We start from the raw sequence: 26846 nt of genomic DNA, 5'->3' as shown, positions 1-26846 counted from the left end.
AGCACCTTTCAGCCAAATAGATAAAACAAGAGAGGCTGAAGAAGGTAAATTTCTATAGAATATGTTTTGGATCTCACAGTAATCCAGAAGTCCTTTTGCCCAGTTTCCCCATACATGACCCTAGCTCTGACAGATTACAGTATGTCATGATTCCTCTACTTCCTCACGTACAATGCAGTCATCTTAGCAAAAGCAAGGCAAAGGTAGCAGGAGCTTATTTACTTAACTCCCCAGCAGCTTATCAAGCCGAATCCAGTCCAGTCACCCTGGGAACACAGCTGAGAGGGACATAAGAGCCTGGCTTGCCAGAAACAGCTCTTCCCAAGGTATTGGTGGGAAAAGGCCTGGCTCTACAGAAGCCCACACTGAGCTGCAGCTGGCTCATCCCCACCCAGTTGGGTGTAATAGAGGATGCTGCTGTCTTCCTCAGCATTCAAAGCCAATAGATATATGCAATTAAAATGAAGAAAACAGACAAAAATATTCTAAGCCTTCAGCAGGCATCAGCCTGTCCCAGAAACCAATCTGCCTGCACAATATGTAGTGATTTAGACAGAATTATCATTTAGCAGTCAAAACATCAGCACTGTGCACCTGTATTGGCCCCGTCTCCGCAGTCCCTGTCCTTGAACAGCTTCCCTCCATCACATAGAACCCACCACCAGGTGACCCAGCCTTTCTCCTGCCACAAGGATCTGGGGAGACAGCAGAGGTACTGAGTGCTGCTAAGGGTTTTCAGAAGTTTGTACTGTCTCCTGAGAGAAAATTTCTGCAAACACAGCTTTAACTGGAGTCACTGAGGACAGCAAGAAAACAGGTTTTGCTCATTAGCAGTGCTAGCTGTAGCCTCCAGAAACACTTTGTGCAGGTGCCCAAGAAGAAAGCTAAAGAGAGAAAAGAACAACACAGCACAGACTCTTTGCACAGCAAAGCCCTGCCAGCACCTGTCGGGTCTGCACCCCAGACATCTCCTAAAGCACACAGCATTGCAAGTCCTGGGTCATCCCCGCTGTCCAAGGCAGTCCAGCCAAACAGAGTCCCTGCCAGGCGGTGCTAGATCTCATCTTGTCCAAATACGTCAAAAACAGGAGCCCAGGGCAGGATGTAGGTTTGCTGAGATCAGGGCTATTCTGGTGCAGACGAGCTATGTGCTGCTGATAGGGAGGATTAATGAGCCAGGCTGCTCATCCGTTGCAATTAGAAACAACACCACAGCTATTCTGGTGTCATTTCTCTGCTGAGAACTTGGGCTGCTTATCAACACCTTCTCCTTATGTATCTCTGCGTAATTGCAGCTACATTAAACATAGGATGGCAAACTAGCAGCAATGCTGTTGGCACATACTGCACTGTGCCTAGAACTAAGGTGAAAGGGCCATTTACAGGTGCTCATACAGCAGCAAAGGCAGTTTAGAAAAAGGCACTACTAAGACTTCTGTGTCACGTAATTGGCTCAAAAATTGTTCAGTGCATACAGGAGAGACAGGTACATTGAGGACCAAGTTTGCCTAACTCCAAAGAGGAGCTCAGCTAGCAAAATTTCAGCCAACTGAAACACTTTTCAGCAAACAGTGGAAGTTTTAAGAAACAGATTAGTAGCATCAGTAAAGCAAGAGAAGCCTTGGGTCCTTGGCTCTCTGTTCCTCACTCTGCTCTGTGACTAAACATATCTCTGACCCACAAAACAAGGGGAACACCACCTCCATAAAGGTTGGGTACTCACCTTCTGCTTCCACAGGGTAATTTACACACACAAGCAAACCTTAAGGTCAGAGAAGAGCTCCTGAAGAATCCTAATGCCATGTATTGCAGCCATACCGTGCTTTATACAAAGGTGTAATCATTGCATCTGTCTAGACTAGAAAGGCTATATATTTGCAACAGACAAAAAATGCATAGGAACAACTGAGCTCTCATTGTAAGCTTTCTGAGATTTTTAGTAGCTCTACACAGGTAGGAGCTCAGCTGATTCAGCTAGTAGCAGCTCGTCTGCTGCTTGCAAATTCCCACTGGCTACATCAGGGACCCCAGCCCAGAGCAGCTAAAGAACAGCACAGGCAGAACATTCCTCAGCACCTTCCTAACTCCCAATGAAAGCCAATCATTACAAAATGGCCTCGGATGTCAGAGTATTAGGAGACAGGGCCAAGCAATCTGAGGCACATGCACAACTCTACACTTGACCTGCATGCATTAAAAAGAGCTCCCAGATAATTGCTACCAGGCCAAAGCTCTGTACAAGACTGTTGGATAGACCTTTAAAAACAAACACCTTTAGATAATTCCTCAGTCAGTCTGCCAATACCTCACCATTTTTCATTCCAGTGTCCTCTTCCATCACCTCAATGAATTTTACCAGTGATCACAACACGTTCTCATGGCAGCTTCTACTATAGCTCTACACCTAAGCATGCCTTGTAGTACAGCAAGACCTTCCAAACCCAGTGGCTCTCTACTCAGAGCCCTTGCATCACACACAACCTCTGTCCATCCTTACAGCAGCTGACCACTGCACTCTATGATGTGATCTTTTCCAAACGCTCCACTGTGTGCCAAAAGCGCAACCCGATACAAAAACCTCAAGTGCCAGACAGCTCCTTCACCTCTCCACCACAAATAAATCTTCAGGATAAACCCATGCTCTCTTACATCACATCTTATATATAGACAATCAAAAGAGGTAGGGTACAGCAAGAAATGTAAAGTCAAAGTACATGAGTCAAATTACATTTAACCTCTAGCTTAGTGCCTTCAACTAGTAGATGTAGTTTGTGTTACAGTGTTTTAATTTACTCCCTAATTAATATTAGTTCTCTTAAGTATTTCTTGCTGTACCAAACACTCCCTATCAGAGATACAGCAGCAGTTATCCCCAGGCACCAACCTTGAGGTCGTCTTCTCTTGTCCTTGAGATGAAGCCAATCTTAAGGCAGGAATTCACTGCAACAATCCAACGCTGCTTGCCTGGAGACGCAACAAAGAGTAGAGCAACTCCTGATGATGGGCTTGAGCCCGACTAGGTCCAACAAAACTCGACACAAGCTCAGACTTCCTAAGACATGCTGTATTTCTGTAGACTCCAGCACACTGTCTCCACAAAGGCACAAAAAGATCAGTGCTGACTCACCAGCAGGTTTTCTGCATCTCACACTGATTAGGCTCAGCTGCAGCTCATTACACACCTGCTAGGCCTCCCCACCCTAGAGAACATGAGTTGAAGAGACCTGCACGCTGTTCAGCAGGTGCTTGTGATGTGTAATTGCTTCACCTCACAACATCCCTTGCCCAGTAACAGAATAGCTCTAAGCAGGGATTGCTGCAGACTTTAGTCTCTGGCCTTTTGGAGAGAAGTGCTGCCTGGACAATCATCAAATCAAACCAGGACCCCTTCAGGGTGCCTGAAGACATGCAGGGGCTGTTAAGAGAAAGGCAGCCCCTCAGCAGGTGTGGTGCTCAGCTGAGCAGGCTGACCAACAATGCCCTCACCAGCAGGAGGACCTGGGGTCTAGTGGCATGAGACCACAGCATGGCTTGTGCCGGCTTCTTCCACTGCCAGCAGAATGCCCAGACGTGCTCTGTGCAATCCCCCGCTCTCCCATCAGCTCCCGATGTCAGGCTGTGCTCCCACTGTTGTAAACCTGATGTTGGTCAACACCTGTGTACTTGCAGGAGGGCAAACAGGCCACATGAAAATAGACACCTGCTAATGAGCCAGCCATCAGCCACTCATAATCTTTAATCACCTCCTTAACTCTGCCAAGAGATAGTATATTTCTGTTCTCCCCACTGAATCTCCCTTTCCTCGGGAGAAGCCTGCTGGGAGCACGTAGCCCAGAGCCAGCCCTGCTGCAGCCAGTCAGGCCTTGAGTCCTGTGTGCTCCCAGCCTGCCGGGTGCCTCCCTATACCCCTCACAGCTCCTGCCTCAGCCCCCTCGGCTCCTGGGAGTGCTTTAAACCTTCCCACAACCACTGGCTGGCAGACCTTGTGACCATACAAGATGCTGCCTCCATGACTGTTCCATCTTGAAGCACTCCCAGGCTGTACCTGCCAAGTGGGTGGGACAGGGACCTCAGACTTGTTTTCTCCCCAAAGCAAATGGAGGGCAGGAGCAAGGCACCAGCAAACCAGTAACAAAGGGCCTTGAAGTCTTGTCTTGAATTTAGTCTTCCTTTGCTCCCCTTAGGCTTAAGACTGCCATGTCCTAGGTTGTGTACTCCACCTGCTCTGTAGATCTCCAGCATTATCATGCAGATCCATACTGTCAGTAAAGCAGGCTGCTACAATCTCAGCCAGCCCTGCTGCTCTTTCCCTTCCTCTGAATCACAGATCTGCAAGCAGCAAAGAGCTTTTTTAACCTCCTCTCTGCCCACTAACAACTTGACCCAGGTGCAGCCATCTGCAGTTCACGCAGAACAGCTGAAAAAGGCTGAGCCCAAGGGCAAAGAAAGCCCATCTTTAGGGAGGGATGTCTTTTCCCACTGCAGCATGCTGTCCTCAACCCACAGCAGTTGGAGCCTGAAGTCTGGGTAATGCTCCCTGCCAAGAGCATCTCACTGAAGGGACCAACCATAGGAAAGAAAAAAAAATCAGTTCCAGTAGAAAAATAATTTAATAAAGGGATACGTTTCAAGAAAATATCGGTATAGTAACAACATTTTAAGTAAAATGTCCACAAAAATATACATGTCTAATGTGATTATACATAAGTTTTCTGACAGGTCCTGTTTTAATCTTGGTTCAGTCCACACTGGTTTTCACCTAGGAAAAACCTTCACAGCTACGAGGCTTCCTGGGATATATCAGCTTGCACAACAGAATCGTACGAGAAATGTTTTATAACTCATTTTAGGCTCAAAGAAATTTTAAGTTGGTAACAGTCTGGAGGAGATCAGTTTATACCATACCATTAATTTGAAGAAAAAAAAAAATACAAACAAAGAAAGCAAAAGAAGTCAGCCACCTAAGGGACATTGCTGGGCAGAAGCCTTGCAATACACACCACACTTAACAGTGACACAACTGGAAAAGGGAAAGGATAAAAGAAAAGTGGGCAAAGAGAAGGAAAAATTCCAGCAGGACCAGTGATCATGGAACTGCTAAAGGAGCAGGCTTTGGAGAGGCCAGGGGAAAAAAAAAGCAAACCAAACAAATAGAAGGACACTCATCTCTCTCTAGAAACTAGTTCTGAAACACAGAAGGTAAGCTAATTGCAGGAAGATGAAAAGAAATCATTGGAAAATGTTTATTTCTTTTTTTTTTTAAATAACTGTTGAGCTGTAGGTCTGTCCCAAAAAGCCCACCCCGGTCATGCAAATTCATCTGAACAGCTCCAAGTTTGATGTATTTCCAGGAGATAAAAACACGGCTACTGAAAGCAAGGGATGCAAGAGTACAGCAAGAAATAAAGAAAACACATTCCACCAGCAGAGGACAGGAACAAGACACTGAAGAAGAGATGTCAAACAAAAGGTATCAGCTTTGTCAATGGGCATTGTATGCTGCAAAAGAAAAGGCAAACAAAAACACCCCCCCCAAAAAAAAATCAAGCACAACCAAAAGCCCATCTGACAGAAAGCAAATGAAAAACTGCTAAAGAAATAAAAGGACACACATTTCCCAAAGGATTTTTTGCTTTTATAATCAAATTTCTTTTACATAGACAACTGAAACACACCAATATTTTGTGCGAAAAATATTTTTAAATAAACTTTGCTCGTTCTCGATTTTTGTACATTCTGATATACATATGTAACAAGGTTTATGGCACTGTAACTAGGATCAAAATCATATAAAGGAACAAAATAATTGCTTTCACTTATCCCTTCTGAACCAAGCCAGCTGCCATTGCACTATTAGACTTTAAAAATTATCTTATTATTAGTGGGCAGCCAACTCTAATTGGATTGAATACTCAAAACAAATCCCAAATTATTATTGCACAAGAAGCCAGTGAAGGCATATGGCATAGAATGATCAAAGTCCCTTTCTGTTAAAACCTTACACCCCAAAATAGAAAAATAGAACTGGAACATGAAACACACCAAATAAACCTTTTTTTTCTTCTTTAGTTTGAGTCAGGAGTGTGAAAAGTGCCTGCAGACTTTTTAAGCTGCTCTGATCTCCTTTGCGTCAGTGAGCGATTTGCTAGGTGATCTGTAGCAACGCCTTTGCAGAACGAAGGCCCTCATGCTTCAGCAAGTTTTTTCTGCTTTGTTTTGGCTGTTTGTGTTTTGTCTTCAACTTAGGTTTCTTCAGTCTATGAACCTGCACAGACTACTTAGCCATAAACTCTACGAGTAGCTGGAGAGGAGGAGGAGGAAAAAACCAACCAACCGACAAAAAACAACAACAACAAAAAGCCCAATATTTCTTCTTGGCTTTTGGATTTTAAAAAGTACTCCTTTTGCTCCAAAGCTTCTCTGCTCTATCAGTGCCCGGGAACGAAATCACAACCGCATCCCAAACATGGCCAAGTTCTTGGATCTCTTTTAAAAACCTTTCCTTACAAAAAAAGGTTTTTATTCACAAAAAGTTTGCTGCAACCCCCTCCCCACCCAAAAGCTAAAAAAACAAACAAACAAAAAAACCCCACAGCCCACCCCTCACTGCCCTAAATCAGGTGAAGAACAGGTTAACCCCTTCATTGACCACCTCTTTGCAGCTTCACCGTCACACAACAGTTTCTACACCGATCAGCTTCGGTGTGAGGATTCGCGGTGTGACGCCATTGTTTAGGTCTTCCTCAAACTCCAGTAACTGCCCCATAAAGTTAAGGTTAGGGGAAATGATTGGTCGTTTGCCTTTTACAAATTTATAGGCATCCGTCATGGTCATGCGCGTATGCTTCATCAAGTACGCAATAACTATGGTGGCAGATCGGGACACTCCGGCCTGGCAGTGAATGAGGAGACCTTTTCCACACTGATGGGCTTCCTCTGAAAACAAGAAAAACAGAAGGAAGTAAGATTTCTGCTATTTAGTAAATTAGCAAAGCTCAGTGCAGTGAAAAGCAACTTGATGTGAAAAGTTGCTCTGTTTGGCTTGAAGCACAGCAGCACCTCCTTCTCTTCCTCTCTAGTCCACCCTCCTTTAGGGAATCAAGGCTACTCCATGTGAAGCACACAGGCCAGTCTGCACAGCAAATTCTGTCTGTTTCAAATGAATCTTTGCCTCCCAGCCCAATTTTAATCACCTTTCATTTGGGAAAAGGCTGTTGTCATCTTTGCCCCTTAACAATTGGAGCACCTCATTCTGCCGAAGGCTACCTTTCCCAAACATCTCTCTAGGAGCAACAAGGAAAGAACGAGGGGAAAAAGGAAAAGGAAAACACACATGTGCAGTCAGATGTACATGTGCTCTCCACCAAAACATATCATCTGCACAGAGAGATGCAAGAGTGAAAAAAGCTCCTGGAAGCACAGGACCCAGGAAAGAGGAGGAAGTCACTGCCATGGCATCTTCATTTCCCACAGCTTACTTTGAAAATGGAAGTTAAAGCTTTCAAGATGTGACATTTCAGTGTATTATTTCCTTTTATTAATCAGGAGAACATGAAGTTAGCTTGCAGGTTTTGGTGTGAGTCCAAACCCACAAAGAGTAAAGTGCATCTTATTCCACAAGTTCCACCTGTATTACAAAAACTTAAAGGAAGCTGAATTGTTTCTATCAGTCAGTATTTAAGAAACTCAAAACTCCAAACATTTTTTAACACACGTTTTGAGCTTCACTTCCTATGCCCTTAATCTTAACTAAACTTATGTTTGTTTTCTAATTTATTTAAATAGATACATGCCAATGACCAACTGTTTACATATTTCCCTATTGTCTCAAATGAAATTAAAAAAGCTTACCCTGAGGGAGGGAAAACTTTGACTAGTAACTTCCTCAGCTAGCTAAATTTGCTAAGGAGAAAAACCTCAATGGAGAAATATTTGTTTATTAAAAACAAAGCTAGCCCCTCAAGCTACAATTATTGAAGAGGAAAGCAAAAGGGGTTTCAAAATACTTTCTAAATGTTTTCAGAGCAAGGCTGTTTTCTCTGCCCTTAGTAAGGTCATCAAACCAATTAAAAAAAACCATACAGTATGTAACTTAAGAGTTTGAGTTGTTCAGTTCTAATGTTGAGTTGTATTTGAGTACTAATGCTGCCTGCCATCAAAACTACAGTATAAGCAGTGTTCTGTTTACTCAGCTTCACTGAGACAAAGTAAGCTGCATGATGATCTCCTGCTAACCAGAACACAGCCAGAACCAGCAGCACCCAAGAGCACTGAGACCCAGCACCAAGGCAGAAGGGACCAGAATATGCTAAGCCTGGGTTTTCCACCCTAGGCCCCAGCTGCACGACCAGGGCTGGATCCTTGGTGAGCTCAAGAGCACCCCACAGAGCCAGCACAAGCAGGCTCAATTTCCAGAGGAGCTGTGCACAAATGCTCTCACCCAGAAGCCATAAACAGTCTATTTTTGAGAGCAGGAATCAAGGAAGACAGACCTGAGTCCACTTCACTAAGTCCATGGTGTCAGCTAAGGACCTAAGCTGTGATGTGGCAAAGAAGTATGCTTTTGTCATCTTGGCTTTCACTATCAAACCTGAACTATTGATGTTTCAGGAAACGTCTAAACACGTGAACTGCTACTGGATAAACACCAGCAGACATTCACAGTGCTGCAAAAGGCTGAGCTCTGTGTGTACACTATAGGAAGCTGTGCCCACAAATACACAGACAAGAGCAAGAAAAGGTCCTCACAAGTTTTCAGTATTACTTAACGTCCTCAATGACCAGCTCCACTTAAAAAGGCTGTCTGGGCTTAGTAGAGATGACCAGAGCTGAAGGCACAGCCCCCCCAACCAAACTGGATGAGGCATATGCTGCGTGAATCACAGCAAGGTTCAGATTGACACAGTAATTTCATTTCCTCAGCTACCTCCCCAATTTCAGATGGAGCTGCATTTTCACAGTGAACTGTCTCACAGCCTACAGGAATTTGAAGCTTATTAATACTAGTTTTCATTGCTATCCACCCACCCACACTTACACTGAAGTTACAAATCTAATGATAAAATATGCGGAGTGTGAAAGTTTTTCATTTCTCTCATAAAACTGAGTTAGGGAAGACTCAGCTGTCATTAAAAATAGTTACTACAAAAATTTGGCCAGAAGCCACTGTGAAGACTAGGAAATGCAAAGGAATCACGAAGAGGGAATGACAAAAATCTCAGCTGGGAGAAGCAGGGGTGGAAAAGACCAAAATTTGAAGGGTTAGAGGTAGGCATCGCTATCAATGGATAAAATTGTACCTCTGGGCTACTTAGTCAGATGTGCCAGAAATGAGAATCAGCAGAAACATGAGGTGCTCAGTATTTCTGACAATCTAAACAAAAGTAAATGTGACCTTACACAGCCTTCAGGGTAGTTAGCAAAGCATAAAATTCATTCCAGATTCTTGTAATAGGTGAGGGGAGGGGGGGAGTGGGGAGAAAGTAGTTCCAGCCAAGGATAATTACCAATGAACTCAAAAGCCTCTTCAAAATACTGCCTGAGATTCTGCTTGTTGCTGTCAGTGGCCGGGAGCCGCTTGTAGTTGAACATGCCTTTCTCGTAATGGTACAGGGGCAGGTGGGTGGTCACGTTGATTACATAGCCTATGTTCATCCTCTGCATTTTCTCCAAGTCCTGAGCGTCATGCTCATTTCCGAGGAAGAGGAAGGGCAGGATGGGGGTGAGCTCGGCATTCTCAATGTCCGGCGTGGTGGGGATGGACTGAGGTAGTGTGGGGGGCACTGCGGATGCACCGCTGCCTCCCCCCTCCTGGCACTCTTGCAGCTGGAGGGAGTTATCGCAGAGGTTTTCGTGGTTCTGCTTGAAACCGCTGAGTCCTCCTGGGGAGAGAGACCGAGTAGATATTTTGATTAGAGACCTCTATAGGGCACCCGCAGCTCTCGGGGACCGCATGCAGCCTCGCAGCCTTTACTCCTGAGAACAGCACATGCCCGCGTAGTCAGACAGAGCAATGCCACACCTTGAAAACAACCAAGGTGCTTGCCTAACATGGGGCAAACAGCTCTCCCTTTTCTGTCCCAGTTGCCTGAATATATCTAGGAGGTTATTTTTAGGACATTAATATGGACTGGGAAATGGATTTGAGGGGGCAGGGAGAAGTCACTTTTTTGGCTTGTGTTCCCCTAGCTCTACTGCAAGTCACACTGCTGGCTTTTTCAAGCAGAATTTCTCCCTTTTTTCTTCCCCTTCCGCCCCCCCTCCAGGAGGGCAGCTCTGCAGAACTAGGAAGAAAAGCAGAGCTTCATTCTACACCTCATTCGTCAATTACATCAGCCCTGGGCTCCCCACCTGCCCGGTTTCCATAGCAATTACACAAAGCACACAATGACATCAGCTGGCATGACATCAGCTCTTTGAGTGCAAACAATACAAGAAGAACCACTTTGTTTCGGGCCTTTGGTACGACGGCGTTGTTGGGAGCCAATGATGTAATGTTAACAGGTGGCTCGCCTCCGCGCCTGGGAAGAGAGGAGAAGGGCAGCCATACCCCTCTGCCGCCCACAGACATGTGGGTTTCTGGTGGAGCAGGGTACATGGGGCCACGTGTTGTGCCGAGACCAGCCAAGCGCTTGGGCTCAACTGCACTTCGTTAAATGAAAGCCAAAAAATTCCAGGAAGGGGAAAACTACACGTAGATTACTAGAAAGAGTTACTCCAGCCAAAACAAATGCTGAATGTCACCATCCTGCTATTTTTTTTTCCCCCTCCTAAAAGGTTATTTGCCTTTTCCATGCTCTTTCACAATGATCTAGCAAAAGGAAGACTTTAAAGCTGTCACGCAGGCTTTGGTTCAGATAGAAAAACACCCAACTCTTGAGCACTGAAGCTCCAACACCTCAGTGCCAGTGCTCACCCAGGGCCCATCTTTGTACCTGACAACACTAGTGCCCCTCACCAGGCCACAGCCAGCTTTGAGAATGGGGAAGCCCAGCTACAACCCATGTACACTATCTATATGCCTGCAATTGGCCAACAAGAGGGAAACAAGCACAGTTAGACCTCACTTCTATGGCAGGGGTGAACTTTAAATCCCAGACCTTCCTTTGGAGGCTCGCAATACGCAGGCAGCCCTGGGTCCTTCTGCTGAAGGCAGGTGGCCATAACTCACCTTCCACTCTTTGCACAAAGGAGGTTTATTGCTTCCTTTCATGTATTCTCCACTCCTCAAGCAACCCCCCAACTCAGTCCCCTCCTCTGCACAAGGGCAGGTGAGTTCCCATCCTTCAGACAGCACCAAAACCACTGGCCTGGCCACACACCTGACAGGTCTGAGTGCCTCCACATCCGGGCACTTCTGGATGGACACCAGGACGCAGCATGCTACAGTGCTACAGAAGCCCTCAGGCCTGTCTAATCTCACCTTCCTCCTCTCCTTCACATACTGCTAGTAATTAACTTTCCCAGAAATCCATGAATCGTTCTCAAAATGCAGAATATTTCCCATGCATCAAAAGCATGCTTATCATCAGCTGTTTCTGCAGTTTACTGGAAAAAGCACAAACACATCTGCCTTAAAGATCTCTGTTCACAAAGCTGTTGTAACAGGGCACAGGGCAGAAGAAAAGGCAAGGACAAAAGTCTGAGCTCATCTGCAAACTACACTGCCCGGTCTTTATGGAGGCTGAGAAGTCTTTGCAGGCTGCTCAAGAACAACAGAGAAGACCAGGGTCACCATGATGATGGCCATCTGCCATCTCACCCAAACCAACAGCCTAGGCTAAAGGCTGAACCCTGACTATATTCCTGTCAACCCAACCCTACTCCAACACTTACACTGTTTTTGCACAGGCAAGCAATCCATTCAGCTTAAATAATTGTTCAAAAAATGCTCAGTACACGTGGGGTCCCCAAGAACCAATCCTAAGAATAAGCAGCTCCAGTGGCCCTGGGGTCAGTTCTCAATTTCCACCTCTGTCACAGCTTTCTGGGAGCCAGCAGCCACAGGCTGAACCACTCTGCTTCAGCACTCTTCAGAGCTGCACTCCTTAAGACATCACACTTCACCAGCCTCCCTAAGCGCACAGCAGAGTTGGAGAACTTAGAGTAAGCTCCCTCCCAGGACATTAGTTGGAGAAGATCACTAACCTGAACTGCCTCAGACCCCCCAACCAATGGAGCAATAGACAAGAATGGGTGTCCAGAAAGGATGCAACAAGATGTAGTCACAGAGGGAAAAAGAAATGTAAAAATGGGCACAACACATGGGTGAGAAGCCTCTCACCAGCACACAAGCAAGCTGAGTTTTAAAAGCAGATTTTCAGCTGCTAACTGTAATACAGAAAGCCTTCACCACTGCAGCTGCAGCAGACAGGCAACACATCCACTGGGAAGAACCAGTGGCATGCATGGTAGTGCTGAGCTCCAGCCATGGGGCTCACATGCAGCTGTGTGCTCACCTCCAGTAGGACATTCAAATTCTCAAGCAACACACTGACTAAGCAAAATGCTAGCAGACATGCCAGCTACACTATTACAGAATGCTATGCTTGTAACCCATCTTCTCCATCTTTGAAGATATCACATAGCTTTAACGACCAGAGCGTGGTTAAAAGCTTGAACCATCCAGCCCGTTTGACAGCTCTCACACAGATACAGAGAACATCCCACATGCTGCTCCAAAACAGCTGCTGAGCAGGTTGTCAGGGAGCCTGAACCTACCCACGCCCAAACAAAGCAATAGGCATGCAAGGATGCCCAGCACACTTGGATATTCAGTGTTTTTTCCTATAAGGAAAGGAATGAAGGAAGCAGGACCTCTGCAGCAGACAGCCTGCCCTGCTATCTAGTGACCGCATCAGCAGGCAGTGCTTCTGCTCACCATTGATTTGAAAGGCCAGAGATGTTTGCAGTTATCACTGCATGAGCTGCGTGAAATATTCCACTGTTCTGTCCTGCCAGAACAGTTAGTGAATGACCACAGGCTAGGGATTGTCTGAGACGTCAAAACTTTTAGGAAGCTTCAAATCAGCACTGCATACACTCCAGCTATTCATACTTGTTTGCTCAGGCCTTTTGCAACCACCTGCCCACAGACATTTTGCATGATGCCTCCCGAACCCCTGCCACGCAGCAGCTGTGGGCATATTCCCAGCTCTGAAGCCACTTTGTGCTCTCGAGGCCAGGTGAGCAGCTGGGCAGGAGCCAGAGCTCAGAGCAAATCAAGCAGGGGCAAACGGCACAGAAGTCATGCCAAATAACAGCTGTCATTTGCCATCATGAAAAGGAGAGCATAATTCAAAGCAGACACAAAATGTGCGGTAGAAACACGGTGACCAGATTTGCAAAGGACTATGACCTCACAGTAGGAACAGCCATCTTTACAGAAAGCAAAACCAACACGTTCTATCTGCACACATTCTGTGCAAGGGATTTGTGCCTTCCACCAGCATATTCTAAAATTCTACATAAGCGAGGGTTTGCTTTGTGATACATTTCAGTAGAGTTGACATATTTCCTACTTCGAAAGAGATTCTTAACCCATACTAAAGTTACCTTGCTTCCTCTCCCACAGTAGGGACAGCTTAGGCAAAGTCAAGCAGCACAAAATGCCCTGACAGAGCAATACCTGTTGCAGTTACAGCAGGAACATTTTTTATACATGACAGATTGCAGATGCAGGATCCACATTTAGACAGAACACGTGATCCCCACAGACAAACAGACCTTTTATACAGCTTTGAAAGCTATTCAGATGGATTTTTGGATTCACTCATCCTCAATTACAACACCACAAAGCAACCTAAAAAAAAAAACAAAACCATAACAAAACCGCCAAACCAAAATTCACATGCAACAAAAGCAGAAATCCCATAGGGCTGTGAATTATCAGAAAAAGATGTATCAGAGAGTGTCCAAAGGAGGCCGAGAAAGATGGAGAAGGGCCTGGAGGACAAGGTGTGTGAGAAGAGCTGAGGCCGCTGGGTTTGCTCAGAGGAGCTGAGGGGAGGCCTGATGGCGGCTGCAGCTCCTCACAGGGAGCGGAGGGCAGCGCTGAGCTCTGCTCTGTGTGACAGCGACAGGACCTACACAACAAACTGAGCCCTACGGCTAAATGTGCCTGTGTTTAAGGTCGAAATGTTACAGCTTTAAGCAGCTAACGTTTGTGGCACGAGCACAGCACCACAATATAAGACATTCAGGCAATTGGTGCGTATCCGTTTAAGATGACGCTTTGAATTTGTGCGAGTACAGCCTGTTCCTTTAAACCTGTGACCTCATTTATTTACATTACTGCAGAAAGCATTGCCAGAAGCAACAGCTGATGACAGTCTCATGTATTTTTCCACTAAGACAACAATTAAACTGCTTCTGTGTTATTAATGAACAGATGACTTTGTGTCAAGTCAACTCAAAGTGCAGGATGCCTCAAGGTTAAGCAAATGCAACTTGAGCCCATACAAATAGGTGTGCTGCGGGTTGGGGGTGCCCAGCTTGTGCCACCCCAGGTGGGCAGCAGAGTCTGGCCCTGCCCACCCCCCCGCTCCCACCGCGTGTGCAGGGTGTGCTGAGGCACCCGCTAGCAAGCATGAGCTCATCTGGGTCGTGCTGTTGTGTATCCTCTCTGCATGCTTGGGTGCGCTTTCAGCAGCAAATCTATCACAGCTCGCTTCCCTCCCCAAGGGAAAAGCAGCTTTAGAGGTTGAAGCAGAGCTCTCTGCCAGTCGTGGCCGAAGCCACTCTCGAGATGGGACAACCGCCTGGATTATGTCTTCACAATACCAACCCATGGCCTGCAGAAATGTATGGCCTCAAATCTGGGCTTTAACCCAACCAGAGCTCCGCCAGTCCTACCTCCATCAGATGACATATTTCTCCTGCAGTACTCCCTCAGCCTCCCTCTGCTTTTGCCTCAAGCAGGAGTAGGCCTACATGATGTGCAATGCTACTGAGAACAGCACTTCCCACACCTCTTGGTGAAATGGGGCTAACTGCAGCATGGCAGGAGTGCTCCTGTTATCCAAGACAGACATCCTTCCCCTCAGCATGGCCAGCTTCACGCTCACTGCTGTGGAGAGCTCAAGGGTTGTGCTGTGGTTGAAGATATTGTATTTGGCTCACACAGCAGGAAGAGATGAGAAGGACGATTCTCCTCTCCCATAACTAGTGGGGACCTGTCAAACCACGTTCAACCAAACAAAATTAGAACTAGCTCTTCTGACTTCAAGAAAACTACGGGGGTTTTGCTTGTTTTCATAAAAAACACTGGATGGAGACTGAGGCATCAAGCCCACTTGACATCTCAATTCAGTAAGGTTACAAGGAAAATACAATGATGCTAAGACTGTTCCCATATGTTTTTGCTGTTAAATAATAGAAAAAAAAAACCAAACATAACTGCAACCATACTTAGCTCTTCAGAACAGAAACCTCATTCACCATCCTTTTGCAATGTAAGTATCCTCAATGGTCTCAAGAATCAACACTGATTTTGAAGAATTGGTGGTGGGAGAACACACAGATATGAATAGCTAAAGATTTTTGTATTCATGTGGTTACCAGCATGTGAGTTACGTCTCCTTTCCAGTCCTACAGGCAGGCTTCTTGTCTGTCTGCAGGAGGTTCAAACCACCCATAGCAGGGCTTCTTTCCCCATCACCCACATGGCGTTTGGCATCAGCCTTGCCGTGAAAGATTAAACTTTAAACAAACAACAAAAAACTGAAAGTAAACATAGTTCACAAAGAACAGCTTCCACTTTGATACACTCAATCTAATCTAGTCTCTCCCTCTAATCAAGCTGCCAATGAGACTTCAAAACAAAGCAAAACAAAAATACCCAAAAAAAGCAAGCCCAGGCATTCCAGAGAACTTGTGAGGTCAGTTTTTTTCCATGTGGGAACTACCCTGAGATGCTGTTTCATTGATGAGTTCTGACCCTGAGGAGCTACAAGCACATCCCTGACCCAGCTGCTTTAAGACCCCCTTGAAAAGTTGAGAGTCTGACCAGACAAAAAGAATTACACTGTCCCCCAGCATGGAGGCACATGCGCATACGTTTGCATATTATTCCTAATTTCAACTTGCTGCGGCTCACACCCACCATACATCCTCTCCTGCTGGTCTCTTGCAACCCCTGCTCTTATCTACTTTGCTCTAGTACTTCACACCAGGAACAGAGCAACTCGCTGCCCTGAAGGACATATTCCAGGTGTGCAGGAGAGAGGTCACCCAAGGCACTGCCCTCTGCCAAAGGACACAGGCTCTGCCCAGCTCCACTCATTTCCATCCACAATACCTTCCACACCTGAACATATGACTTGCTTCTTCACATCACTAGCTGTCATCCCGTTGCTTTTTCTCTTCTGAGAAAGCACAAGGTCACCCATGCTAGTTCTAATTAGAAACAAGCTAGATGAATATGTGTTTGTTTGTCTTAAACATAGTTTTGCTTCAAACAGAAGTTGGACACCCAAGCCACCTATGAAAGCAACATACCTCCCTTGCCAGCTCTTCTAAGAGATGCCACTAGTGCTTCTGGACAACTCACCAGCCCTTCCTAAAGTCACCACACATATGAACTCAAGACAGAAGTTCCAGTTTTGCAACTGGAAGTCCCCTACACACTGAGTAAGCATAGAGTTTGTCCATTTAGGAGAAAATATAAAAAAGAATGCTCACAGGAGAGAGGGACACATCACAAGACAGCATCCTTCAAAGCATTTTGTTATTCTCAGAGAGTGATCAGAAAGGTAAGAGGAGGAGCTCAAGCTATACAAGAATGTAACTCAGAACAAGAAATTAAGTCCTACATCCCAAACTGTGACGATTTTACAGTGACAGATGAGGTTTGGACTTGCCCTCCCTGGAGGGCAAGCATTTATAGCAGAAACTCAAAATTAGACACTTTACAACTTCTCAAAAGTATGCTCTCCCATGGGGATTTAAGCTAACATGAAGTCCAATTAAATAATCACTGGAAATGTCAGCATAAGCCCTGAAGGAATACATACTTCTACTGTGAAATGCTCCCATTGGAAATCATATTAACAAAAAGGTCATCGAGAAATGCTAAAGCTATGTATAAAGGAGGCAGGGGAAGTGATGGGGGAGGGAACAGAAACTATTCATGTTATAAAGATACCACAAATGGTTTTATATTGACAAAGAGTTACAAGTCTGCTTTCACAGAGGCAGCACGGATGGGACCTCCAGGCTCTGGGATGCATGAGGACTGAAGCAGCACAGCGGGCTTGGTGCATCCAAAGAGGGAGAAAGGCCTCAGCACAGTTTCAGACGTCTGTAATCCTGGGTGTGTAGGAGCGGACGTTTCTGTTTAATTAGCAAGTTTTAGAGAAGGCTGACATTTTCATGGTTCAGTCATTTGTTTATTCATTTTACCCTTTTAAGGGCAACCTCTTCAGGACAGCTTCACTCCAGCAACCGAGCAAGCCGTTCTGTTTCTGCTGAGAATGAATGCAGGCTTCTTTCCAGCCCAAACCACTGCTCCTCTGCATCAGAAACACCGGCAACACATTGCAACAGGGTGAAAGGAAAGCAGGGTTCTGCTACAACACACCAGTGAATGCCATTAATTCCTGCTGGATCTAAAACCTCTTTAAAAAAAAAAATAATAATAATTTTTTTCCTTTTGACTACAAATTATATCTGGACTGATTTGACACTTTCCAGCAATCTGCTTCAAAGCATATGAAGTTTTCTTCATATCCAGCAAAGGAAGCTGCCTTGAAATATCCTAGTGCCATACTATCCAAACCAGCCAACTACCAGAAGCAGTGAGATGCAAGGCAGTCCCCACTCTGCCACCAACACCAGGGCCAGCCCAACTGGCACCTAAGCCCCAACGTGCTGCTAAGCTGAGCACCTGGCAGCTCAGTCCATCCTGGCCATCAGGATACCCAGCATTACACAACAGTCCTAATGGGCAAGGAAGCATGGCTAGAACCTACACTCCAGCATCAAGGGAAGGAGAAAACTTACACTTAGAAAAGCCTGAATTAAACAGCGATCAAACAAGGAATGTCTTCAGCTAGATCAAAACTAAATTATGTCTTGCCTCTACACATAAATAAATAACAGTACTTTGCAGGAGGCATAAGTAGTGTATTATTCCTTGACAGAGATGTAATACTGCCTTACAGAACAAAGAGGAAAATATCTACAAAAATATGATGGTTTGCCTTGAGGTTAATCACACTGAGTGTTTATGGACAAAACTCCCAATATCTTACGACAGCCAAGATGAATTAGAGTCCATTACTAGCATAATACAGGTCAACAGCTTTAACAAGAGCTTTTGCTTTAAAACATTACTGGCCACTTGCTTTACTTAAGCCTCAATATCTCACTCTGACATAAACTGGCAACAATCAATTCAATTAGCAAGCTTCTCTCACCTATTTTCCTAATCTCTTAAAACCACTGCAAAAATATATATGGGGGAAAAAAAAGTATATATTTCTTTTTAATATAGCAATTCATGTGAAGACAAGCAGCGACAGCAACAGGAGGCTCATTGCTCTGGGAGAATCATAGAATGGCCTGGGTTGAAAAGGACCACAATGATGATGTAGTTTCAACCTCCCTGCTATGTGCAGGATTGCCAACCACCAGACCAGGCTGCCCAGAGCCACATCCAGCCTGGCCTTGAATGCCTCCAGGGATGGGGCATCCACAACCTCCTTGGGTAACAATTCTCCCTCCTGTTTATATACTCCTTTCCTACAAGGCACTGGTGGCTTCTTGCAGACTTGCTGGCTCAGGTCAACGTGGGAGTAGTGATGTGCTCTTAGGGGCACCACTAAAAACAAGTGGAAGGAGAAGACAAGCTTGTGCTCCTTCCAGACCTTGAGCTGCTTTTAGCCAGGAGATAATCTGTTCACCAGAACAGAGAAATAAAACTGAACCTTGAGGTTTTTAAATCAACAAAACTGTCAACAGGCAAATCAGAACCTACAGTGTATTACATTAGAAAGGATGCATTGCTAAGGGAGGAAGCGAAAAGGGTGCCTGTTATTCTTTCTCCCACTTTCTGCACAAGACAGATGTGTTGTTTCAGAGCTGTGTGACTGTGGATGGATCTGAGTCCACTGCACTTAACTGGTGATCTAAATAAGAGATGAGCTCAGTGTTACAAATGGTGCAGGGAACAGAAAAACGAGACAGATTAAAATGACTTGTCCAAGGCCTCACAGCACGCCTATTGTGTGAGAAGTGAGAGAATGACCACTGTGTGGCCTTGGCCAGAGCTGCCCTTGCCCTGAGACTGCCCTGGTACCTAGTCACAGTTATCCCTAGTCTGAATACCCCTTTTCTGCACCACACAGGAAAGGAATTTGCTTATCTTCCTCTGCCCTTTAAGCACTTAAAAAGCTGCTATCTCCTATCAGGAACCTTCTTTAGCAGGGGGTTGGGCTAGATGATCTCCAGAGGTCCCTTCCGACCCCTACGATTCTGTGAATCTATGTACAAGTCCAGAGCCATGCTGAGACCACCTGCTGGAGGTCACATGCTCCTGGGGAACCAGCAGCTTTCACAGCAGTAGGAGGATGCACTGAAACCATCTCCAGTGGGCTGTGATGCTTCCAGGCACGAGGTTGCCTTCATCGCAGATATTAATTGAAGCAGTTTCCTGTACTGAAAAGTCACAAGGCATTAAAAATCCCCGCAGATTCACTGCTGAAGCTGCTGGGGCATAAAGCACCAGTTGAACACGCAGCACAGATCATGACTGCCCCGGGACGTTCCAGCTGCAGAAATAACCATGCTGAAACATTTTGAAAGCAGGGGCAGTGCTCTTCCAGGTGAGCTTCTCATAATAGCCTCCCTCTCTGTCTCCACAGAGGGGACGCAGAGGCACTGCCAGGACTGCTGGCTGGTCTTCCATCCCAGCCAAGTCTCAAAGGCATTGGTGCGCACTGGAGCTCTACCACTCCAACTACTGTCAACACATTCATCAGGCTAAGACCATAGCTCACAGTGAAAACCCCTGAAGGCCCTGCCAGCTTAAGTAAGCAGGTGCAGTGCTCAAAAGGGTACCTCTCCCCAGCTTGCTCTCATCAGATCCAGCTGAATAGCTAGACACCAAGCTTCAGTCAACAGCCAGTTGTCATTCTCAGGTCAGCCTTGTATTCTCTGCAGCCAATGTTCCCCGAGCCCACCAGCAACTTCCCAACAAGGCCAAGGCACCACGCGTGGTCTTATCTTTTGCACAGAGTGACAAAGCACTAGGTCTTCTTTTAAGTAGATTAACAGTGATCTTTTTCTCTGCAGAGCATGACTTCTATAGCCCTGCAAGTTTACACTGTATATTTAAGAAAAATTTCTTTCCCAGTTGGTTAATGAATGTGCAAGATAGATGAGTGTTAAGACTATGGGAATGCTGTTCCCATTCATATCATTTTTTCACTTTAGTGTTTCTGGTGTAAATAAGAAATTGTAATGAGCTTTTCCATAGAGTAAAGACGGAGTTATAGCCTAAAGGCAAGTGACTGAACCCCCACTTCAGAAGTGCTGTAAATCAAAGATAATCTAAAAACTTTTAGTCTCCTAAGCATAGTAAAAAAGAACAAACCTCAGCTGTTGTTTAAGAGAAAAAAAACAAAAAGGCATGAATAGATCCTCAAAAATAGAAGCCTATGTGTATTAGTTAACAACTTCTCAAACCTCAAATACTACTACTGACAAATGTATTCAAGCTCCTGCAATCAGACTCTGAAAACCGAAGGTGAAATCTCCGCCTGTGAAGAAGCAGTTTTTCCCCCAGTGACTGATGAGGCCAGATTTCCTCTGCAGCACACAGGGAACACATTTTAAACACACTGGATGCATCTCACGCATTACTTAACACTTAAAAATACACATTTCCCTATTTCAGCCATGACCTAATAATTATTCAGTGGAGATCTCCAGTGGAAATAAGCACCAGGCACATATTTGCTGGACAGCTGGATTTTTTGACCGTTGTGTCAAGTTCTACTCTTGAATGCACTTCTGCAGTGTAATTCAATTAGGGCTTAAAGTAACACTGGCACTGCTGGATTACATAATAATGATAAATCATGTGTTTGCAACAGATTATGAAAACATCAGGTATTCCAAAGGCAGTTGATCACAGTCCTTTGAGTTAACACAAGACAACGTAAAGCAGGCACGTATTCCTTTTATAGGTCTCTTGGTCCCTTTGTAGTTGTTTCAACTTCTCTGATAGGTGACTTCAGCGCTGGTAAGAGATCTGAAGCTATTCTTAGACCACAGCAGCGAGCACGAAGTGGTTTGCTGGCAGGTTCTGTGCTCCTTGCTATAACGAGACCCAGCCACTTAATTTATTTCCCTGTTAGACAAGCAATGAGAAGACTGCAAACCAGAGTTTAAAAAAGCTCCTCAAATCAGGAACAAGAACAGAGAAGTAACAACGTGTAATCACCACCGTTCTGCTCCTCCCCAAGCCCCTTGCAGTGCTCCAGTCACCACTTCACAGCACAGAGGAAAACTGGGATTATTAGCAAATTTTCACATCACACCTTTGATCTGGATTGGCTTTCCCCCAGTCAAACAGAGGAGTTTTTAAAAAAAACTGAGCCCAAGGCAACAGTGGGTTCATGAGGCTCCCACAGCTGGGTCTCCAAGGCAGAGGAAGATGGGTAAGGTGAAGCCAATACCACCAGGGACTGGCTAGGGAGACAAAGGCAACTCCTCTCATTTTAAAAAAACTGTTGAAATGTTTTGGCACAGACACTACACTTTTTCATTTTCGGTTCATTTGTAGATTTAATTTAACTTGAAAGGAGACACTCAACTCCAAACCTAAACACTTCATTCTGTGTAAAATAATACTTTTCATTTGAATGCCAAAGCATTCCCCACTTCCTATTTTTATGTCCCAGGAGCAAACTAAAGCATGCAAAAAGCCCAAAGCTGCAAGCCACTTTCACTATGAGCTAATGCACCCACGGATGGCAAATTCTTCCAGTAAGGCAGAAATACACTGCTGTTACCCCATGACAGTCCCACCACAATGTGCTGCTGGGCTTTGGGTAGGAAAGTGGGCACTGGGCCTCTGAGCCAACCTGGGAAAAAACGCAGCTTTGTCATCATCAAGCAGGAAGGGTGATTGATGGGCTCCCATCACTGTTTGTACCTCCTCTCATCCCAGTACTGAACAAAAAAGACACATCTACACAAAGAGAAGCCTTTAGGTTTCAGTAGGGATGGAACACCGTAGTCTAACAAGAACAGCTGTGAGCACACGGGGAAAAACAGGAATTCTTCATATTTCATATAGAACCGAGCAGCAGCTTCAGCCCTTGATCGCTTAGGCTGCTAAAGCCCATGTAACAGCAATGTGAAGAACACGATACCTTTTTGGTAAAAAATGAAATAGTCATGTCAGTCTTCCAAATGCTGCTGTGCCTTCTGAACAAAGAACAGAGCAAATCTTTGCTTCTGAAGAGCTTAATTGAAAATGACACTCCATATTAAAGGAAGTAGCAAGGAGACACAAAGGGAGGCACACAGCTCTTAAAATCCCTGTAAAGCCCAGCACTCCCTTGTCAGCATCAGTTTATGTCAGTCTGTTACATTAAAAATAAATCAGACAACCTCTTTTTAACTTGAGCCTAGTCAGGCACCCCGTCCATGCATTTCTCTATAGAGCCGTGTGGCCTTTGGAAACAGTGCTTAAAAAGAGTGGGGGCACCTAACCCTAAATACACCGAGGGCCATGCTGCTGCCGGACAGCGGTAAGCCGGGGCCGTAACCCAACCCTGGGTTTGCTGATCGGGTTCCCCCCACAACGTGACACCGCAGCGGCAAGGAGCAGCGCGGGCTGACAGGCAGCACCAAAGATGGAGAACGTGGCACCGGATCAGGGGGACATAAACTTGGCCGGCTAGGTTAGCAACCAGTGTTTGCAAACACAACACAGGCATCAGATGGGTTGGTCATAAATTAGGAGTGGATTACAGCAAGCAAGAAAAACCACTCAAAAAAGGAGGGGAAAACAAACCAAAAAAAAAAGAAGTGGCAAAGAACTATCTCTGGTTTCATTCTGGTGTCTGCAGCCACAGGCCTGCATGCACACATGGTGTTAGCGCTTGGCCTGCTGGGGCGTGATGGAAAAAATGCTATCTGACGGGGGGAAAATGAACAACCGTGTGGCCAGCACCGCTCCTCAGGCTCAGAAAATGAGGCAGAGCCTTCCTAAGCACTGCTTTAGTGCATGGTGAACTCACAGAACCATAGAATGGCCTGGGTTGGAAGGGACCTCCATTAGAGCTCCTTTGAGAAGGGAGGAAGGTGAGGTGATGTCAGGAGCACTTATTTCCCCAGGTGAGGCTTGCCCTCGTCCAGCCAATTCCTATACCCAAAAAACCCAAGGGATTTATGCTTCCTTTGTCTACTTGCAGAGTCTCAGATCTGCTGGCAGAAGAAGTTCAGGGAGGGGATTTCTCCTAAGCAGGTCTTCGAAACAGATGCTCACATTTCTCAGTAGCTGAAAACCAAAAATAGCCCAAGTAATCCCACAAGCACCCAGCCAAGCCCTGTGCAGCACCCAGGAAATGGTGGCCAACCTCAGAGAGGGCTGCCCACAGCCAGCCCACAGGGCCCAGCAGCCCCACAGCTCCAGGTACAGCCTGAAGTGGTAGAAGCTTCAGTGATACAGAGAAACGTGGAAGACAGACACCTTCAGCATCTGCCTTGTCTAAAGGCAGGAAGACCTGCAGACCACACAGTACAAGTCATAGGTCTGGCTGTAAGGACTCTGCAACAGAATAACTGCCATTAGAGAGAGAGAACCTCAGGGGTAACCTTACTCAACTGAGCACCTCTCCCTTTTGCGCAGGTACAGGGCATCATCACGACAGGACAGGCACTAAAAGCATACTGGGAACCTGCAGCACTGCAACTTTGTGCTTGCTGGAGCTAGAAGAAATTTAAGTTTCCACAGCATATGCTAAAAGAGGAGTACTGCACTGGACTTGTAGCTCCTAGACGGCCATGAAGATGAAGGGAGAAAACAAACTAAACTATGAGACCATCCCATACTTTCACCATACCATGGAGGGTGGCTTTTCTGTACAAGTTACTATTTTCAAGTGAATTACCTACAGACAAACCCTCCAGTAGCTTCACAGTACCATAGCCAATCTCTATCAACCCTGCCTCTAAATAGCATAAATACCCAGGGGCAAAGAGATTTATAGAGGGCAGCATAGTTATAAATACGAGCTACAAAATAAAGGGAAGAAAGGGAAGTGTCCTTGGATGCAACCTCAGGGCAAGTGGGACTGTTCCTCCCCAGAATATTAAGAAATAGGGTAAAAATACATTTCAAAATGAGCCTTTAAAGGAGGAAAAAAACCAACACAGAAGTGCGCATCCACGCACACATATAATCACTACCCTTTCAGACCACTTTCTAGAGGAGCAGCTCCCTCTGTCCATTACTCTAACCCTGTTTCACCAAAGCAAGACTGGACTGCTTCTTGAGTTTTGTCAGCTGGTCAATGATGCAATGTCTCCCTTATCGTTCTTCATTTGCTGTCCCTCTGCCCATCTCCAGCACCAGGAGCTGAGTTTAACATAGACTAAAATAAAGCTGCTAAGTAAAGGTCAGTCTGGCAAGCTAAAAGAGAAGTATACTCTCCTGGACCTTTGCCCCTCAGGCTATAAATACCTCGAGAAAACACTGGGGGAAATTCTTTGTCTACAGAGCCAGCCACCAGGAAGCACGCTTCCTCCTTCGTTCAACACCCACCCCGCCACTACTCAAGGACAACCATCAGAGGAAGGCAAGCACCTCACCACTGCCAAGTGGCCCATTCCACCACCTGCCCATGGAAGACATGCTTGGCCAGCTGTGTCTCGAGGCACAGGGACATTCCTAGAAGTGCACAGCCATGCTGGAAGCTCAACCATCAGCAAGGTGTGTGGCAGAACGCTTACACAGCAAGTGGGGGGCAAAGAGGAATATTACCTTTTAGGACTAGAGGTTCCTTGCCTTCTCTCTTGAGGGATTCCAAGACTATGTGGAGGGGCTGGGAAGGCATCACTCTGCTCGGCTCATTGGTATTCTCATCATAAACTATGATTTCTTTGGAAAAGATCCTCTTGAAGGAGTCCTTGCCTTCCCGGCAAGAGATCAAGTCCAAGACAGTGATCTTGCCCTGCTGGAGCCTTCTCCGGCTGATCTTGTCTGCACAGTTGATGTGGACAGCCCCTTGGATGTGGCTCTTATTATACTCCATGAACGGCCTGCAGTCAATGATGACAGGCCCTTGGTTCTGCGCATGGCTCTTGCTGCATTTCGTCATCTTCTTGGCCAGGTCGTTGGGGTAGATGATCTTGATGCTGGCTAGCTGCTTGCCGCCACCCGATACCGGGCTGCCCACCCCGCCCAGGGGGCTCAGGCCACCGGCGCTCTCATTGCTGTTGACCATTTGGTTGGCGGGGCAGGACGGGGAGGCCGCTGCGCTGCTGGTGCTGGTGTGGGCTTGGGCCTGAGCGTCCTTGTCGTACGTTGCCACAGTGCAGCAACTGGCACTGCTGCATCCACAACTCAGGGAGCGGGCAGAGCCGTTGGATGAGGGCATATACGTGAGATTCGCAGTCTTGACGGACACGACGGCTGCGCCGAGCAGACCGGGGCGGCTCTCGCCGGCAGAGGAGGCGGGTTCCAGATAGCTAGAGTCTAAACACAGGTTGAGATCCTGGGGTCTCACCGGCCTCGAGAGTGCCACCACTACCCTGTCGTCTAAGGGAGACGGAGGCATGAGGAGGCTGAGAGCTAGCAAATTAAGAAGAACTCAAGATCCCCCTGCAAAAGAAGAAAGGGAGGGGAGAGCGGCGGGGGGAGAGAGGCGATGAAAACAGATCAGCGCATCACATAAACCTACGGATCGCTTCCCCGACACCCATCACCCACGGGTCACAACCCAAGCTGACGGCTGCCGGCCCGCTCGCTGAAGAACCTTCCCAACCTCGCAGCAACGCTACGTGCACGTACGCGAAGAGCAAGCGGAGCAGCACGCCGGGAGGAGGCCGCGGTCCGCACGCAGACGGTGCGGGGCGGTTCGGACACCCCGGCGCGAGGCGGGCAGCACCGCGCTCCGCAGCGAGCGAACGGCCGGCAACCGCTGCAGCCCGGCGCGTCGGCGGCAACGTGCAACTTTTCAAGCGAGCCGGAATGAAATCGGCTTTTGACTCAACGCGCAGAGACAGCCGCAAACTTGAACGCCGAGTTAAACAAGAACAAAATCTCGCCGAAAGCAGGAAACGCCGGGCTCCGAGCAGCTCGGCGGAACGCAAGCGCTCCCGCCGCCCGCGGGGCTCCCCCCGCCCTGCGCGCGTCCCAACGCACGGAGCCGGGCAGCGGGCGGACCGGGGGGCAACCCTAAAAAAAAAAAAAAAAAAAGGAAAGAGAGGAAAATCCCTCATGCTTTCGCTGTTTAGAAAAAAGATAACCGAGAGCGGAACCTCTCTGCCCGACACGCTTTAGAACAACAACAATAAAAGGGCAAACAGCCCATCTCCCTAAAGAAAGGGGAGAAAACATACAATAACCGCAGCGAACCGAAGCAGCGCAGAACCAAACTTTCATCCCCCGGCCCGGCCCCTCCACCCCTCGTGTTCCGGCGGCCTCGCGCCGCTATCCGCCCGCCCGCACTCACCGGCGCGGCGCGCTCCGGTGCGTCCCGCTTCTTGGCGGCCCCGCGCCGCTGTTTCTCGCGCCCGCCGCCCCGCGCGCCACCCGCACCATCCTCGTTACTTTCTCTTTTGCTACCGCGTAAATGTACGGCTCTGCGGGGGCGGGGCGAGAGGTGACG

General features: G+C 46.7%; 1 protein-coding gene across 2 annotated transcripts; it reads right to left on the bottom strand.

Annotated features, from left to right (window-relative positions):
• Window positions 1–4574: 4574 nt before the first annotated feature.
• DUSP10 (dual specificity phosphatase 10) lies at window positions 4575–26846 on the bottom strand. Of its 2 annotated transcripts, none has more exons than XM_031596128.2 (4): window positions 26691–26846; window positions 24998–25837; window positions 9507–9881; window positions 4575–6936 (listed from the first exon to the last, which is right to left on the bottom strand). In XM_031596128.2, exons 2-4 carry the CDS (start codon window positions 25791–25793, stop codon window positions 6671–6673), a joined length of 1437 nt encoding a protein of 478 aa, XP_031451988.2. In that variant the 5' UTR covers window positions 25794–25837; window positions 26691–26846; the 3' UTR covers window positions 4575–6670. The 2 variants fall into 2 exon arrangements, with proteins under 2 accessions (XP_031451988.2, XP_089991145.1); XM_090135019.1 differs by lacking the exon at window positions 26691–26846 and adding an exon at window positions 26578–26641.

The sequence above is a fragment of the Phasianus colchicus genome, chromosome 2 (assembly GCF_987193195.1).
Source record: "Phasianus colchicus chromosome 2, bPhaCol1.hap1.1, whole genome shotgun sequence".
Lineage (NCBI taxonomy): Eukaryota > Metazoa > Chordata > Aves > Galliformes > Phasianidae > Phasianus > Phasianus colchicus.
Note: the sequence above shows the minus strand (reverse complement) of the source record. Positions and strands in the feature narration are given on the sequence as shown.

Bases quoted from the DNA above. Each gene is read 5' to 3' on its own strand.
- DUSP10 (XM_031596128.2), bottom strand. From the start codon at position 25,793: ATGCCTCCGTCTCCCTTAGACGACAGGGTAGTGGTGGCACTCTCGAGG. The intron at 9,882-24,997 runs GTAATATTCCTC...CTCTCTCCCCAG, and splicing joins GGAACCTCTAGTCCTAAAAG to GAGGACTCAGCGGTTTCAAG. The intron at 6,937-9,506 runs GTAATTATCCTT...TCTTGTTTTCAG, and splicing joins AGAGGCTTTTGAGTTCATTG to AGGAAGCCCATCAGTGTGGA.